An 18,807-nucleotide genomic window follows, 5' to 3' on the forward strand; every position below is an offset into this window, starting at 1 on the left:
TCCGATTTTGGCCTATTTTGATTTCACAATTTTTCGATTTTTTAATTTTCAAATTTTACGATAGTTTAATTTTTCAGTTTTTTGATTTTTAAATTTTTCGATTTTTCAAATTTAGCCCATTTCAGTTTCTCAATTTTTCGACTTCTTAAATTCTACATTTTTCGAATTTACGATTTCTTGACATTTCGGCTTTTCGATTTTTAAAATCTTTCGACTTTTCGATTTTTCCACTTCAATTTTTCAATGTTTCAGTTTTGAGAATTTTCAGGTTTCCGATTCTTCAATTTTTCTTTCATCTTTTGCTTTTTTTGGTCAATCGGTTTTGGAATTTTTCAATTTTTAAAATTTTTTGAATTCTCTATTTTCGAATTTTTTGATTTTTCAGTTTTTTGATATCTCTGTTTCTCAATTTTTCAAATTTTTAAATTTTATATTTTCCAGTTTTTTCTCGATCTTTCGATTTTTCGGATTTTTGGATTTTTCAATTTTTAGATTTTTCGATCAAGTTTGTTTTTATTCAAAAATTTTCAATGTTTAACTTTCCGATTTTTCGATTTTGGCTTATTTCGAATTCTCATTTTTTGTTTTTCGATTTTCCAAATTTTCGATGTTCGGATTTTTAAATTTTTCAATTCCTGGATTTTTTAAATTTTTTATTTTTAAACCCCGGTTTTTCGATTTTTCGACTTTCCGATTTTCATTATTTAGATTTCTCTTTTCACTTTTTTCAATTTTCAGATTTTCAATTTTTCATTTTTTGCGATTTTTTAGTTTTTCGATTTTTATTTTTTACCTTTTTCAATCTATCGATTTTTCAACTTTTGGAATTAAAAAAAAACGGAAAAATTGCAAAATTGGAAAATAACAAATGGAGTATAAAAATAAAAGCCTTGAAAAAACTAAAAATTGGAAATCAGGAAAAAAAAAGAAACATTGATGAAACAAAAAATTGAAAAATCGAACCATTAAAAATTGAGAAATCTAAAAATTGGAAAAGTGCAAAATCGAAATACTGAAAATCAAAGAATTGAGAAAATCGGAAAATTGAAAGATCCAAAAATTGCAAATCTGAAAAATGTAAAGATTGCAAAACCAAGGAATTGAAAAATGAGAGATTGAAAATTTGAATAAACGGAAAATTATAAAATCGAAAGAAACATTATAAAATTAAGCGAAACAAATAAATTAAAAAATTGGAAAAATGGACAATAAAAATTAAGAATTTCGATTTTCCGCTTTTTTGATTTTTAATTTTTCTCCTTTCCAATGTCTCGATTTTTCAACTTTTAGAATGAAAAAAACTCGCGAAATTGTAAAATTGAGAAAAATTACAAATGAAAAATAGAAAAAATATAAAATGAAAGCTTTGAAAAATCTAAAAATTGGATAAAAAGAAGAAAAAGGACAATTGAAGAAACGAAAAATTGAAACATCGAAAGATTAACAAATGAGAAACATAAAAATCCAAAAATATTGAAAATAAAATAAATTGGAAAATCGGAAATGTTGAAAAATCCAGAAGCTGCAAAATCGAAAAAAATATTGAAAAAATAAATGAGAAAATAAAATCAAGAACTTGAAAAACTGAGGAAGCAAACGAAATAATTGAAAAATGAAAGAAAATTAAAAAACAAAACTGGTGAAAACGAAAAAATTGCCTGATTTATTTTTTGACTCACTTTTGATTTTTTTTTCAAAAATCTGGATGTCTAGAGCAAAAACCGAACACGGATTCATAAACCACATGTGAAGGAGTGTCTTATTTTATGAAACCGAAATAATATTTGCTAATCCTTTACTCGATTCACTTCATTTATATGGAATTTTCGAGTTTTAAGTAACACTGTTTCAATCCCACGAATAATTTCTCCATTATCAGATTCATGCCTTTAAAAAATTAATATTCATATCGAAATTCCCCCGTCTTTGACGCCCCTAATCAGATAAAAATTCTCTTTCCAGGACCGTGCCCACGACGAAACCCAGAGGTTATCATCAACCACAACCTTGGTAGTAAACATCAAAGACGACGACGACCAGAACCCTTCTTTCATCTACAAAGGCTGCATGCTCCTCGATGGAACCTGCATCAACCCCGAATACTCAGCCTCGGTACTTACCCAATTTTCCAATAAAAGAAAAAATTGTCCGTTGAACTGAAAAATAAGTTTTGCTATGTCGTAGCAATTTCAGCATTTAATTCGTGATAATTAAAAAAGTAATTTTCATTATGCGATACAGGTATCGAGCGGTGTGCTGCACGGAATTTTAAACATATCGCCAGAAAAAATCCAAGCCGTCGACATGGACACAATAAATTCCCCAATCCACTACTCGTTCGTTAGCGGAACCCCGAATTCCTATGCGGACTACTTCAAAGTCGACCCTGAAACGGGGGCAGTGCGTCAAATTAAAGCCGTCGATACGTCCACCACCAAAATGTTCAACATTATCATCAAGGTAAGAGGGCTTTGCGTGGCGGCGTTGCGTGAAATCGCTTACGCAACATGTCGAATCGCTTGGCCATGTATTAACGGCCAGATAGATCTTAATTGCCTTTTTTAATTTATGCTAAACAGTCAATATTTGCGTTTTTATATTCACGATAGGGTGCGCTAGTTACGTGTAATTTCCACCAATTACAATGTTTTTATTGGGGCGAGAACTGGGTCAGGAGGTTCGTGTTGCAGTTGTAGGTACACATTCATGTTTGGGACGGAGGAAGAATTTTCTTGTTCGATTGCGAAAGCGGAAGTTTTATTAAGTAGTTTTCATAGCACGAAGTCTGAGAACTTGGTTGAGCCACAGACCGGAGTCCGCTCAGGCCAATGTCGACTCTAAGCGTTCAGAATTTCGGCGGAAAATGGTTAATTTACGATATTTTAATTTTTCAAGGTTTTAAATTTTAGATTTTTCGATTTTTCATTTTTTCAATGTTGTTTAATTTTTCAAATTTTTATGTTTTTGATTTTTCAATTATTCCATTTTTTAAGTTCTCGATCTCCTGATTTTTCGATTTTCAGTTTTCGATTTTTCAATTTTTTGTTTTAAATTTTCCAAATTATAATTTTTCAACTTTTCGTTTCGGCTTTTTATTTTCTGTATTTTTACAATTTTTCCATTTTTCAGTATAAATTTTTTTCAATTTTTCATTTTTTTGTTCCATCAATTTTTGACATACAACTCTTCGAGTTTTCATTTTTTAATTAACAATGTTTCAGTTGTTAGATTTTGCAATTTTTTGATTTGCAATTTCACAAGTTTTCAATTTTTAATTTTTTAGTATTACGTTTTTCAATTTTCCATTTCTTCAATTTTTCGTTTCGCAATGTTTCATTTCTTAAATTTTTGGATTTGCAATTTTTCAGTTTCAATTTTTCGATTTTTCAAGTTCTCACTTTTTTAATTTTTGAATCGAATCTTTCAATTTTTTCCTCGATTTCCAATTTTTCGATATTTTGATTTTAAAATTTTTAAAATTTTAAATTTTCTCCGATTTTTTAGTCTAAGAACTATTTCTACTTTTCAATTTTTGGAATTTTTAAATTTTAAGTTTTTCAATTTATTGATATTTCGATTTTTCAGCTTTTTGATTTTTTAATTCTTCGATTTCTTAAATTCTAATTTTTCGGATTTTTCGATTGCTCGATATTTAAATTTTAGATTTATCAATTTTCGATTCTTTGATTTTCATTTTTTCATTTTTCAAAGTTTCGACATTTCAGTTCTTTGAAATCTGAATTTTTCAATTTTTCAAACTTTGAAAGTATGGATTTTTTCTCGATCTCTCGATTTTTCGACTTCTCGATTTTAGAGTTTTCGAATTCTGAAATTTTAGATTTTTGGATTTTCAATTTTGCGAATATCAATTTTTCAATTTTTTGATTTTAAAATTCCTTAAATTTATGTTTTTCTCCGATTTCTTAATTTTTTAGTTCCTTGATATTTCTGTTATTCAATTTTTTGAATTTTTAAATTTTAGGTTTTTCAGTTTTTCAATTTTTCGATTTTTAATTTTTTTTGTTTAATTTTAAATTTTTCAAATTACAATATTTCAACTTTTCGTTTCGGTTTTTTATTTTCTTTATTTTTACAATTTTTCGATTTTTCAGTAGGTATCAATTTTTTTAATTTTTAATTTTTAATTTTTTTGTTCCATCAATTTTTGACATACAACTCTTCGAGTTTTCATTTTTTATTAAAAATTGTTAAATTTTTCATTACTTCAATTTTTCGATTTGCAATATTTCAGTTTTCAGTTTTCCGATTTTTCAGTTTCTCGCTTTTTTAATTTTTTTCCTCGATTTCCAATTTTTTGATATTTTGATTTTAAAATTTTTTAAATTTTAGATTTTTCTCCGATGTCTTGATTTTTTTAGTTCTTTGATATTTTTACTTTAAATTTTAAGTTTTTCAATTTATTGATGTTTGGATTTCTCGATCTCCCGAGCTTTCGATTTTGCATTCCTAGGTTTTTCGTTTTGACTTTTCGATTTTTGATTTTCGAATTTTTATTTTTTTTATTTTTTCATGTTTGGATTTCTCCATTTTTCAATTGTACGATATTCGATTTTTCATTTCTTCAGTATTTTTTACTTTTTCAAATTTTGACGTTTCTGAATTTTCAGTTTTCCAATTTCTCAATGAATCAATTTTTTTATTTTCCCATTTTCCGACTTCCCAAAGTTTCGATTTTTTAGGTTTTTGATTTTTCAATTTTTCGACTCTGCTTTTTTGACTTTTCGATTTCTCAAATTTTTCAATTTTTTAGTTTCCCTCAGTTATCAATTTTTCGATTTTTCAATTTCTCGATTTTTTAATTTTTCATTTTTTCAATTGTACATTTTTCAGTTTCTCGATTTTACATTTTAGAATTTTGATTCTTTTTAATTTCCTTCTAGATTTCCAATTTTTCGATATTTTATAATATATATAAGTTTATGTTTTTCTTCGATTTCTTAATTTTTTAGTTCCTTGATATTTCTGTTATTCAATTTTTTGAATTCTTAAATTTTAGGTTTTTCAGTTTTTCGATTTTTCGTTTTTTTTTTGTTTAATTTTAAATTGTTCAAATTACAATATTTCAACTTTTCGTTTCGGTTTTTTATTTTCTTTCTTACAATGTTTCGATTTTCAGTAGGTATCATTTTTTTTTTAATTTTTCATTTTTTGTTCTAGCAATTTTTGATATCCAAATCTTCGAGTTCTCATTTTTTATTAAAAATTTTTCAATTTTTCGATTTGCAATTTTTCAGTTATCAGTTTTCCTATTATTCAGTTTCTCGCTTTTTTAATTTTTGAATTAAATCTTTCAATTTTTTTTTGATTTCCAATTTTTCGATATTTGGATTTTAAAATTTTTTAAATTTTAGATTTTTCTCCGATGTCTTGATGTTTTTAGTTCTTTGGTATTTTTATTTTTCCAGTTTTTGAATTTTTAAATTTTAAGTTTTTCAATTTATTGATGTTTGGATTTCTCGATCTCCCGAGTTTTCGACTTCTCGGTTTTAGATCTTTGAATTTTTCGATGTTTCGATTTTTCAGTTTTTTGATTTTTTAATTTTTCGACTTCTTAGATTCTTCGTTTTTCGATTTCTCGATTTTTAAATTTTAAATTTATCAATTTTCGATTTTTTAATGTTTAAATTTGATATTTTTCGATTTCTCGATTTTTCAGTTTTTTGTAATCTGTATTTTTCAATTTTTCACACTTTTAAATTTTTGATTTTTCAGTTTTTTAATGCTTAGATTTTTCAGATTTTCTAATCTTCAATTTTTCGATTTTTAAAATTTTGGATTTTGGATTTCTAGGTTTTTCGTTTTGACTTTTCGATTTTTAAATTTTAGATTTTCGAATTTTTATTTTTTTGATATTTTGCTGTTTGGGTTTCTCCATTTTTCAATTTTCGATTTTTCATTTCTTCAATATTTTTTAATTTGCCAAGTTTCGACGTTTCTGAATTTTTCAGTTCTTCAGTTTTATTTTTCAATTTTTTTATTTTTTAAGTTTGCAATTTTTCGACTTTGTCTTTTTACTTTCCAATTTCCCAATTTTTCAATTTTTTAATTTTCCAATTTTTGGATATTTCGTTCAATTTTTTTCTATTTTTCAATTTTACGAATTTTCAGTTTTTCAATTTTTCGATTTATCGTTTTCTTTTGATTTTTAAACTTTTAACTCTCCGATTTTTCAATTTTAACATATTTCGATTTCTCAATTATTAGATTTTTGGATTTTCTTCAATTTCTAGATTTTTCATATTTTCGAATCTGCAATTATGCGAATTTCAATTTTTCGATTTTTTAAATTTTGAATTTTCGAATTTTTAAATTTTTGATTTTTTGAGGTTTGGATTTCTCCATTTTTCAATTTTACTATATTTTAATTTTTTTTATCGGTTTTTCGTTTTGACTTTTCGATTTTTGAATGTTTGATTTTCGAATTTTTGTTTTTAATTTTTTGATGTTTGGATTTCTCCGTTTTTCAAGTTTACGATATTTTAATTTTTCAATGTTTTAAATTTTAGATTTTTCGATTTCTCATTTCTTCAATATTTTTTAATTTTTCAAAATTTGACGTTCCTGAATTTTCAGTTTTTCAATTTCTCAATGAATCTATTTTTTTATTTTCCCATTTCCCGACTTCCCAAAGTTTCGATTTTTCAAAATTTTAATTTTCCAATTTTTGGATATTTCGTTCTCGATTCTTCAATTTTTCTTCTATTTTTCAGTTTTTCGACATTTCAGTTTTGGGATATTTTAGTATTTTGACTTTTCGATTTTTTGAGTTCTGAATTTTTCGAGAAATCGATTTTTTTATTTTTGGATTTTCAATTTTTCGTTCTTTTATACTTCGATTTTTCAATTTTTCACTTTACGATATTTTAACTTTTCAATTTTTAAAATTTGAGTTTTTTCGATTTCTTGAGTTTTCAGTTCTTCTATGTATAGTTCAATTTTTCAATTTTCGGAATTTTTGAATTTTCGATTTTCCAATTAATTTTTTAATTTTGCATAAGCTTAAAAAATCGAAAAATTGAAAAATCAAAAACCTGAAAATTTAGAAACGTCAAAATTTGAAAAATTGAAAAATCGTAAAATTGAAGAGGACAAAAGTTGTGAAATCGTATCATTGAAAGATATAATAAAAAATTGAGACAAGAATGAAAAAATTAAAAAAGCCCAAAATTGATTTTGTATCAAAATGTCATACCTTCCAGGCCCAAGAAATCTCAGAAGCCAAACGCTCCACCACCGCTAAACTCTTCATAACCGTGAAACCCGTCGACGCCAACCCCCCCGAAATCCAACTATCATCCCTTGAAGGTTACGTCAACGAAAACTCCCCCATCGGCGAAAAGGTCCTCGACTCCAACAACAACCCTTTAACCGTCACCGTCATCGACAAAGACTTCGTAAGGACTCGCTTTGATTTAAAAACCCAGTTACACTAAATCCGTTTCAGGGCCCTTCTGACCCTAAACCCACCTACACCTTCGAGCTAACCACGCCCTTCTTCACTATCGACAAAAACGGTCATCTTCTAGTCAACGAAAACAACCTAGACCGAGACCCTCCCAACCCTGGCAGATTCAAGTTCCAGATAGTTGCAAGAGAAAAAAGCAGCGTGGCCGCCAGCGCTCCCACTTCTGTGACAGTGCATTTAAACGATGTGAATGATAACGCCCCCATGTTGCCCATAATCCCGCCTGTGTCGGTACCAGCGGGCGATGTTAGCCGGAAAGTCACGAGGATCAAAGCCACCGATAACGATGAAGGTGATAACGCGGTGGTAACTTATTCCATTTATCACGTGTCGAATAATGGGAATAATAAGTTTACCATTGATCCGACCACCGGGGAGTTGAATACCGTGGGGAAACTGAACGCGGGAGACCAATATAGCTTGACGGTACAAGCTACCGATAAAGGGGGACTGTACAGTCAAGCTATCGTGGAAGTGACGATTAGTCCAGGACCCAACACCCAGAGCCCCATTTTCGAGCAGTCCATTTACGATATAGAAGTCAGCGAAGGGGCGACCATCAATTCCACGGTTGCTACGATCACGGTACGACCTTCAGCGTGCGCGTTTTAGAAGGGTTAATTTGAAGGTTTGTTCTTCCAGGCGATGGATCCAGAGAATGATCCGGTGTCGTACTCCATCGTCTCCGGTAACGATCTAAGACAATTTGCTATAGGTTCCAGGTCAGGGATTATCACCGTTATTAGAAAGTTGGATAGGGAGGATCTCACTCGCTACAAACTGGTAAGAATTTTTCCACTTGACTTGACGATTTGTCAATGTTTTTGGTAAGAATGGTGCTAGGTGGTTCACCTAATAACACTTCTTCGCTTGATTGCCCATGCAAAGATCACTTTATTAGATGTGTCCGTTATTTTGGAAAAGATATGGTTTTTTCAATAAAAAAAAAAAAACTAGAAGGATCTTCAAGGTTCAAGTACTTGCGAATCAAAATTTGGGGTACCACCCAAGTACTACATTAAACTAGACTAACCCAGAGCAACGTAAAGCGAACCAAAAGTACCATCCAAGTACCATTATTTATCCTCCTAAGGCGGCATCACTCGGCCTGCTTTGGGACAGTTTTCATCCTGTAAAAACGAGAGAAATTAACTTAGGACGATAGTTTTTTTTCTTAACAATCCTTATTAGACATATTTTGTCCCTCTGATATTAAAATTTGATTTTCAGTTCTGTTTTCTGTGTAAAAAAAAAAGTAAAAACATGCAAAAATGAGTTGCAGTTTTTGGATTTCCAGTCTTCCAATTTATCAGTTTCTTTAATTTTCATTATTTTGATTTTACAATACATAGATATTTCTTTTTTTTATTTTTCACTTTTTCGAATTTTAAGTCTTTCGATTTTTCAAATTTTCGTTTCTTCAAATTATCATGTTTGATTTTCTCTTTTGACATTTTTCAAGTTTTCATCATAAACTTTTTCGTTTTTTTATTTTTAATTTTGCAATTTTTCGATATTACAGTTTCTCATTTTTCGATTTTTCACATTCTCAGTTTTTAATTTTTGTTATTTTCAATTTTTCAAGTTTTCGATTTCTATTTTTCATTTTCCTGATTTTTTTAATTTTCATTTTCTCGATTTTATGTTACAAATTTTTTTTTTAATTTTCAGTTCGTCCATTTTTCAATTTTTAAATTTTTCACTTTGCGGTTTTTGGATTTCCAGTCTTCCGATTTTCCAATTTCTTTAATTTTAAATATTTCTATTTCATAATACATATTTCTTTTTTTTTTTTGATTTATCACTTTTTCGATTCTTAAGATTTTTCAAGTTTTCATTTTGTAATTTTTCGACTTCCAAAATTTTCAATTTTTCGCTCCTTAAATTTTTCGGTTTGCATCAATTTTTCAATTTGGCAATTTTTCGATTTTATATCACAATTTTCCTTTTTTTGATTTCCTTTATTTTTTGTTGTCTCTTTCGATTTTCCAATTTTTCAATATTACAATTTCTCATTTTTCCATTTTCCACATCTCGATTTTTAATTGTGCCCTTTTTCAATTTTCCGTCCCCTCAGTTTTTCAACTCCCCGATTTTTATTTTGCATTTTTCTGATTTTTTATTTTAATTTTCTCGATTTTATATCACAATTTTTTGTCTTTTCATTTCCTTAATTTTTGTTCTTTCGATTTTCCAATTTTTCGTTTATTCAATTTTTCAAAATTTCAGGCCAATCGATTCCATTTCGTCGATTTTCCAAATTTTAAATTTTTCAGTTTGCAGTTTTTGGCTTTCCACCCCTTTTTTATTTTTTGGATTTTCAATTTTTCGTTAAACTTTAGATTTCTCAAATTTTCGACAGTTTTATATGTCGATTTGTTAATTTTTTTTTCAATTTTTCGATGTTTTAATTTTTCTTTTTTAAAATTTTTCAATTTTTTTTATTTCTCGATTTATAGAATTCAGATCTTTGGATGTTTTCATTGCTCAGTTTCTCAATTTATCAATTTCTCAATTTTTTTCTATTTCTTGATGTTTCGATGTTTGGATTTCTCGCTTTTTCGATTTTCCAATTTTTCGATGTTTCGATTTTTTAGTTATCCGATTTTTCAATTTTTTTAAATTCTGGAGTTTCGATTTGTGGATTTTTCAGTTTTTCGATTTTTAAGTTTTAGATTTTCGAATTTTTCTTTTTTGATTCTTTGATGTTTGGATTTCCCCATTTTTCAATTTTGCGATATTTCATTTGTTCAATATTTTAAATTTTAGATTTTTCGATTTCCGGATTTTTTGATTTTCCAGTTCTTCGGTACTTCTATTTTACAATTTTTCAAATTTTGACGTTGCTAAATTTTCAGTTTTCCGATTTTTCGATTAATACCTATATATATATATATTTTATTTTACCGTTTTTCGAATTCGCAGTTTCGATTTTCCAGTTCTTCAATTCTTCAGTTTTTCGTTTATTAAACTTTAGATTTCTCAATTTTCGACTGTTTTATATTTGTGAATTTTTCGAGTTTTCAATTTTTTGAGAACTCGATTGATCGAGATTCGGATATTTCGATGTTTTGATTGCTCAATTTTTGAATTTTTCGATTTTTCGATTTATCGGTTTTTCGTTTTTTTACTTTTCGGCTTTTCGATTTTTGAATTTTCCGATTTTTCAATTTTCCAATTTTTTAAATTTTCAAGTTTTGACGTTTCTGAATTTGCAGTTTTCCGATTTCTCAATTAATTTTTTTTTGGTTTTCCCATTTTCGATTTACGAAGGTTTCGATTTTTCAGTTTTTCAGTTCCTCAATTTTTCGATTTTTCGATTTTTGTTTTTCATTTTCCTGATTTTTTTAATTTTCATTTTCTCGATTTTATGTTACAAATTTTCATTTTTTCAATTCTTTTATTTTTTGTTGTTTCTTTCGATTTTTCAATTTTCAGTTTCTTCTATTTTTTGAATTTTCAGTTTCTCAATTTTTCGTTCCCACAATTTTTCATGTTCCCGATTTTTATTTTTCAGTGTGGCGAATTTTTAATTTTTGTTTTCTCGATGTATGTCACAATTGTCCGTTTCTTCATTTCCTTTATTTTCGATTTTACAATTTTTCATTTGTTCAATTTTTCAAATTTTCAGGCTTTGAATTTTCAGTTCGTCCATTTTTCAATTTTTAAATTTTTCACTTTGCAGTTTTTGGATTTCCAGTCTTCCGATTTTCCAACTTTTTTCATTTCTTTTTTTTTGATTTTTCACTTTTTCGATTCTTAAGATTTTTCAAGTTTTCATTTTGTAATTTTTCGTCTTCCAAAATTTTCAATTTTTCGTTCCTTCAATTTTTCGGTTTGCATCAATTTTTCAATTTGGCAATTTTTCAATATTACAGATTTTCATTTTTCGATTTTTCAGTTTCTCAATTTTTCATTTTGCTCTTTTTCCAATTTTTTGTTTCCGATTTTTATTTTTCAATTTCCCGATTTTTTAATTTTCGGTTTTTCGATTTTATATCACAATTTTCCTTTTTTTTTGATTCCCTATATTTTTTGTTGTTTCTTTCGATTTTACAATTTTTCCTTTATTAAATTTTTCAAATTTTCAGGTTTTTAGCAATTTTTCTTCAAATTTTCAAATTTGATTTTCACTTTGTACATTTTTTAAGTTTTTATTACACACTTTTTCGTTTTTTATTTTTGATTTTTCAATTTTACAATTTGTCGACTTCCAAATTTTCCAATTTTTCAATATTACAATTTCTCATTTTTCACATTCTCGATTTTCAATTTTCCCTCCCCTCAGTTTTTCAACTCCCCGATTTTTATTTTGCATTTTTCTGATTTTTTATTTTTCATTTTCTCGATTTTATATCACAATTTTTTGTCTTTTCATTTCCTTAATTTTTGCTGCTTCTTTCGATTTTACAATTTTTCGTTTATCAATTTTTCAAATTTTCAGCGAGAAATCCAAAAATCGAAACATCAAGAAAGAGGAAAAAATTGAGAAATTGATAAACTGAGAAACTGAGGAATGGAAACATCCAAACATCTGAATTCTATAAATCGAGAAATAAAAAAATTGAAAAATTAAAAAAAAACAAATTAAAACATCGAAAAGTTGAAAAAAAAATTAAGAAATCGGAATATAAAACTGTCGAAAATTTGAGAAATCTAAAGTTTAACGAAAAATTGAAAATCCAAAAAATAAAAAAGGGGTGGAAACCCAAAAATTGCAAACTGAAAAATTTAAAAATTGGAAAATCGACGAAATGGAAATCGATTGGCCTGAAATTTTGAAAAATTGATAAACGAAAAATTGGAAAATCGAAAGAAACAACAAAAATTAAAGAAATGAAAAGACAAAAAATTGTGACATAAAATCGAGAAAATGAAAAATAGAAAATCAGAAAAATGCAAAATAAAAATCGGGGAGTTGAAAAACTGAGGGGACGGAAAATTGAAAAAGGGCACAATTAAAAATCGAGAATGTGAAAAATGGAAAAATGAGAAATTGTAATATTGAAAAATTGGAAAATTTGGAAGTCGACAAATTGTAAAATTGAAAAATCAAAAATAAAAAAACGAAAAACTGTATAATAAAAACTTAAAAAATGTAGAAATTAAACTTGAAAATTTGAAGAAAAATTGCTAAAAACTAAAAAAATTGAGAAACTGAAAAATCGGAAAATGAAAATCTGTAATATTGAAAAATTGCCAAATTGAAAAATTGATGCAAATCGAAAAATTGATGCAAATCGAAAAATTGAAGGAACGAAAAATTGAAGGAACGAAAAATTGAAAATTTTGGAAGTCGAAAAATTACAAAATGAAAACTTGAAAAATCTTTAGAATCGAAAAAGTGAAAAATCAAAAAAAAAAAGAAATATGTATTATGAAATAGAAACATTTAAAATTAAAGAAATTGGAAAATCGGAAGACTGGAAATCCAAAAACTGCAAAGTGAAAAATTTAAAAATTGAAAAATGGACGAACTGAAAATTCAAAGCCTGAAAAACTGAAAAATCTGGAGCCTGAAAAATCTAAAAATTGAGGAACTGAAAAACTGAAAAATCGAAACCTTCGCAAATCGAAAATGGGAAAACCAAAAAAAAAATTAATTGAGAAATCGAAAAACTGAAAATTCAGAAACGTCAAAACTTGAAAATTTAAAAAATTGGAAAATTGAAAAATCAAAAAATTCAAAAATCGAAAAGCCGAAAAGTCAAAAAACGAAAAACCGATAAATCGAAACATCGAAAAATTCAAAAACTGAGCAATCAAAACATCGAAACATCCGAATCTCGATCAATCGAGAATTCACAAATCGAAATGTATATAAAACAGTCGAAAATTGAGAAATCTAAAGTTTAAAAAACGAAAAACTGAAGAATTGAAGAACTGAAAAATCGAAACTGCGAATTCGAAAAACGGTAAAATAAAAAATATATACATAGGTATTAATCGAAAAATCGGAAAACTGAAAATTTAGCAACGTCAAAATTTGAAAAATTGTAAAATAGAAATACTGAAGAACTGGAAAATCAAAAAATCCGGAAATCGAAAAATCTATAATTTAAAATATTGAACAATTGAAATTTCGCAAAACTGAAAAATGGAGAAATCCTAACATCAAAGAATCAAAAAAGAAAAATTCGAAAATCTAAAACTTAAAAATCGAAAAACTGAAAAATCGACAAATCGAAACTCCAGAATTAAAAAAAATTGAAAAATCGGATAACTGAAAAATCGAAACATCGAAAAATTGGAAAATCGAAAAAGCGAGAAATCCAAGAATCGAAACATCAAGAAATAGAAAAAAATTGAGAAATTGATAAATCGAGAAATAAAAAAAAATTGAAAAATTTTAAAAAAGAAAAATTAAAACATCGAAAAGTTGAAAAAAAAATTAACAAATCGAAATATAAAACTGTCGAAAATTTGAGAAATCTAAAGTTTAACGAAAAATTGAAAATCCAAAAAATAAAAAAGGGGTGGAAACCCAAAAACTGCAAACTGAAAAATTTAAAAACTGGAAAATCGACGAAATGGAAATCGATTGGCCTGAAAATTTGAAAAATTGGAAAATCGAAAGAAAACAAAAATTAAGAAAATGAAAAGACAAAAAATTGTGATATAAAATCGAGAAAATGAAAAATAAAAAATCAGAAAAATGCAAAATGAAAATCGAAACTGCGAATTCGAAAAACGCTAAAATAAAAAATATATATATAGGTATTCCCAATTTTTCAATTTTTTAATTCCCCAATTTTTGGGTATTTCGTTCAATTTTTGAGTTTTCTCAGATTTTCGATTCTTCAATTTTTTAAGTTTGGGATTTTTTAGTATTTCGACTTTTGGATTTTTCTGTTCTGGATTTTTCGATTTCTCGACTTTTTAGTTCTTGGATTTTCAATTTTTCATTTTTTGAACTTTCGGTTTTCACAATCTTTTAACTTTTCGATATTTTAAGTTTTCAGTTCTTCTATATTTGAATTTTTCGATTTACGAAATTTAAAGTTGAACACTCCACCCTCTTCCAGTGGTCCAGACCAATTTTCATTACAATACAAAATGCACCGAGACACCATTGTAGAATTTACCTCTTCCGCCTGTCTCGATTTTTTCGAACCAGCCAACAATACGCACTATCATCGTTGCTAAAACCAGTTCCTTGACAATGATATCTCGTTTTCAGATAATAAAAGCTGAAGATGCCGGCAAGTTGTCGTCAACGGCAACCGTAAATATAAAAGTAACCGACATCAACGACAAAAATCCGGAATTCGTAGGAGATCCGTATAATTTCATGGTGAAGGAAGGCCTGAACAAAACTTCCGTGGGTTTTGTTAAGGCGACTGACGCCGACGAAGGCATTAATGCGCTCATTACGTATTCCATACCCACTGGTTTACCATTCGTCATAGACAACGAAACGGGGGAAATTAGTACCAGTCGGGCTTTGGATTACGAAACCCAGAAGGTAACGGAAGTGTAGGAATAGGTTTACGGTTGTAATTACCGTGATTGCAGAACTACCAGTTTGTGGTTACGGCGAAAGACGGAGCTCCAGATCCAAGAATAGCCACAGCGACGGTTTCTGTAGCCGTGATTGACGTGGAAGACGAACTTCCTGTGTTTAGTAGGGCGACGTACGAAATAAGTGTCCCGGAGAATGTCCCCGATTATTTCGTCACAGACGTTAAGGTACTACAATCATTAATCCCGACTCTCTCGTTTTACAAAAAATTTCAGGCTGAAGACCCCGACACTATCAAAAAAATCACCTACGTGATCCACCAAGGTCCCACCGACTTGTTCCGGATCGACGAAAACAGCGGTGCCGTCTACACCATCCGCGGACTCGACTTCGAAAAAGATAGCCAACACGTACTCACAATCGGTACTCTAGAAAACATGTCGAATAAAGACGGCAGTACCACGAAGGTCATCATCAACGTGGAAGACCGCAACGACATTCCTCCCGTCTTTACTATCATCCCTCACCCGATAACGTTAGACGACGACGTATCAATTGGTACCCCGGTCACTAATTTGGTTGCGACGGACTCCGATGGTACCGCTCCTGGTAACAAAGTCCGCTACGAAATCATCGGACGCGGCAAATCCACCAAGTACTTCCAAATCGATCCGGACTCAGGGGTTTTACGAGTAACGAACGACTTGAAGAAGGAAATCGACACGGAATACCAGGTACTACTATCATTTTGTCTACCACAGAAACTGATGGCGGTTTCAGGTGGACGTGCGCGCCTACGATCTCGGGGAACCCCAATTATCATCAGTCATCACTCTCGACATTTATATACAGCATGTAGCAACCGTGGCTCCGGAAGTCGGGCTACGCTTCGCTGATACGTCATACAACATACAAGTACCCGAAAACGCCACCTCGGGTTACAAAATCAAAACCTTAACCATCGTCAATAGTAAAACGCACGGAGGAAACATCCCTCTCAAGTGTCTAATAATATCAGGAAACAACGAAGGTGAGACTTTAACTTATCAAACTCTAACTAACACTGTATCCTGTATTGTCGTTTCAGGAAAATTCGTCGTCAACGTGACTGAAGACCGCAACTGCGCCCTCTATCTTAACGGTACTGTCGACTTTGAAACCGACGAGTCGTATCAAATCGAAGTCCAAATAATGTCGCTACAGGGTTTCATCAACAAGGAATTTAGTATCACTCAAGTGACTATCAATATCGTCGACATCAACGACAACATCCCTTACTTTATTTTCCCCGTCGCCAGTACCAAGAAGTACTACGCCGCTATTACCGCAAACTCGCCTCTATCAACCACCGTGATTCAAATCAAAGCGGATGATAAAGACAGTGGTAAATACGGCAAGCTCAACTACTCTTTAGTGGGTGACAAAAACGAGTGTTTTGCCATTGATCACGCGTCCGGTATTATCAAAACGAAGAAGACATTCGAGGACATTGACGACACACAGTTACCTTTCAAACTGACTGTCAAAACCAGAGATAACCCTAACGCAACGAAAGACTACAACGAAATTGAAGCTCCTGTGGTTATCAATTTGATAACTAAAGACAATCGAATCGTTTTGGTGATAGGAGATGCTAAACCCGACGTGGTTCAAAAGAAAATCAATTTGATAACTGATATCATTCAAGAGCAGTCTGGATTGATAGTGGGTGTGGAAAAATTAGCAACTAGGGAGTTTATCGGTGGGAATGGTACCTTGGAGACTGACCCAGCTGGCACTGATGTTTGGTTTTACGTAATAGATCCAGAAACGGACGCTATTTTATCCAGAAATAGTACCACCGTGAAGAGATCCATTTTTGATAAAGCAGCAATGGATAATATCACTTTTGACATCACAGGACAAATTCAAAACACCGCTTTCAATATCCACGAACCTATAGTTCTACACAAAGTCAAAACGGCTTCCATTTCGTCGTTCAACGGCGAAGTTTTCCCCTACGCTTTGATAATTATAGCTTGCATCATCTTCGTTTTAGGCATAGTCGGAATTATCTACATTTGTGTGTCTTGGTCCAAGTACAAGTCGTACAAAGACCAGATGCAAAGACAGTACGTAGTACCGGCCAGTCCCGCGCGGTACGACACCGTCTACGTTGAGCCGAATTTGAAAGAATACGAAACGCAAGTTTTACAAATGTGTGTTCCTGTGGACGAACAGGACGACTACAATGATCTCCATTTAGACTTCAGCAATAAGAATCACGCTTTTAGCTTAGACAATGTTAGTTATATAAGTAAAGACAACAACTTGAAGAAATACGGTAGGTTTGAAGTGATTTTGACTTTGATTTTTCGATTTTTGGTTTTAAGGACAACAAAGTCCAGTTAGTAGTGAATCAGCCACTACGGTGAGAGCCTCCAGTGTTGGAGATGGCCATATTTTGAAAAGTGGCGAGCATTCGTTGAGACGTGATCACATGTATCACAATAGGTGAGTGATAGACGGTTTTGATTTTTTGTAATTTTGGGGTTATAGGTCTTCAGATGACGAAGAAATGAATGCAAGCCCGACCAACGAGAACGTTATGTTCAAAGAAAAGAAAGACTATTCGCATTTAGGTTTCTCGTATGATCACTCGCCTGTTGAGACAACGACGGAATTGTAGATAACTCTTGTAAAGTCATTCTAATTGTAATTTAACCGTAGTCTAAGTACGTAATTACAAGGTTATAGGTTGTAATAATTTTATGCTGATTGTGTAATTTTATATTTTAATAAATGTTTTTATTGACCTTCGTTAAAAAAACACTGTGTGCTATAAAATAACAATTTATTTACAAAATTTACACACGGTCAGCGGTTGTGTATACATACATACAGAATCGTCAAAATGATAGGAATTAACAAGTATCGATACAAAAATATTAAATAAAATAAAATACAACATAACTAGTATCACACGACAAACAAACAACATTCACACTCTTTACAGTACTAAAATCGGCAATAATGAGCATTAGGTGGCTACAAATCCGGGTACTACTTCCCGAACTTCGAAGCTATAGTGTACTAGGAATTCAACAATTGCAAGGCCCTAGCATCTTGACTGTCTTCGCTTAAACTCGGATCGACGATTTTAAGGTCCGAGTTCGTCGCGTCTTCGTGGTGCCTCACCCCAAAACCCCCAATCGAACTCGAGGTTTCAAGAGTCTCAGTACTATTCACGGTACGACTCAACAAAGTGTGTACAGGAACGGCACTAGTGTCCACTTGCGTCGTACTATTCCCACATTCGCTAATCAAAAGAAGAATCAACCGTCTCGTCAAGGGATTATTCTCAATTTCTTTCATCTTCTCCAAAAACTCAGCACAACACATTCAAAATTATTCGAAAGCTATCGGTGTTTTATTTTTGATACTCAATGTAAATTGCTGAATTATAAAAATTGGTCTAAAGTTATTTAGACAGCACTTTCCTCGCTCTTGAATCCGGTAAAACATATTCAGTTTTGTCAGATAATTGTAAGATTCGATTTAGAGATTTTTTTGCTGATAACGCAGTAAAGAGATCCATCTGGCGACGTTTCTTCATTTTACAACACAATTTTTGGTTCCTTTATTTCCTTTATTTTTTTGTTGTTTCTTTCGATTTACAATTCTTTATTTATTCAATTTTTCAAATTTTCAGGCTTTCATTTTTCAATTCCATGTTTTTCCACGTTTAAAATTTTTCAATTTGCAGTTTTTGGATTTCTAGTCTTCCAATTTTTCAGTTTCTTTAATTTTCAATATTTTGATTTTACAATACATATATATTTCTTTTTTTTTATTTTTCACTTTTACGAATTTAAAGTAT

At 30.1% G+C, this 18,807-nt stretch overlaps 1 protein-coding gene across 1 annotated transcript in view; it reads left to right on the top strand.

Moving 5' to 3' along the window:
- Positions 1-17,757, top strand: part of LOC135125115 (cadherin-99C) — a 119,334-nt gene extending 101,577 nt beyond the window's left edge. Inside the window, exons 8-19 of the mRNA XM_064050466.1 lie at positions 1,963-2,112; positions 2,242-2,460; positions 7,221-7,415; positions 7,466-8,071; positions 8,129-8,269; positions 14,667-14,951; positions 15,002-15,175; positions 15,224-15,682; positions 15,729-15,978; positions 16,036-17,271; positions 17,321-17,441; positions 17,487-17,757. Of these exons, the coding sequence (XP_063906536.1) occupies positions 1,963-2,112; positions 2,242-2,460; positions 7,221-7,415; positions 7,466-8,071; positions 8,129-8,269; positions 14,667-14,951; positions 15,002-15,175; positions 15,224-15,682; positions 15,729-15,978; positions 16,036-17,271; positions 17,321-17,441; positions 17,487-17,616 (3,966 nt within the window). The 3' untranslated portion in view covers positions 17,617-17,757. The remainder of the gene's footprint in view (positions 1-1,962; positions 2,113-2,241; positions 2,461-7,220; positions 7,416-7,465; positions 8,072-8,128; positions 8,270-14,666; positions 14,952-15,001; positions 15,176-15,223; positions 15,683-15,728; positions 15,979-16,035; positions 17,272-17,320; positions 17,442-17,486) is intronic.
- Positions 17,758-18,807: the final 1,050 nt, after the last annotated feature.

The sequence above is a fragment of the Zophobas morio genome, unplaced genomic scaffold (assembly GCF_036711695.1).
Source record: "Zophobas morio isolate AGI-343-1 ecotype UQ-CSIRO unplaced genomic scaffold, CSIRO_AGI_Zmor_V1 ptg000008l, whole genome shotgun sequence".
In the NCBI taxonomy this organism is placed as follows: Eukaryota; Metazoa; Arthropoda; class Insecta; order Coleoptera; family Tenebrionidae; genus Zophobas; species Zophobas morio.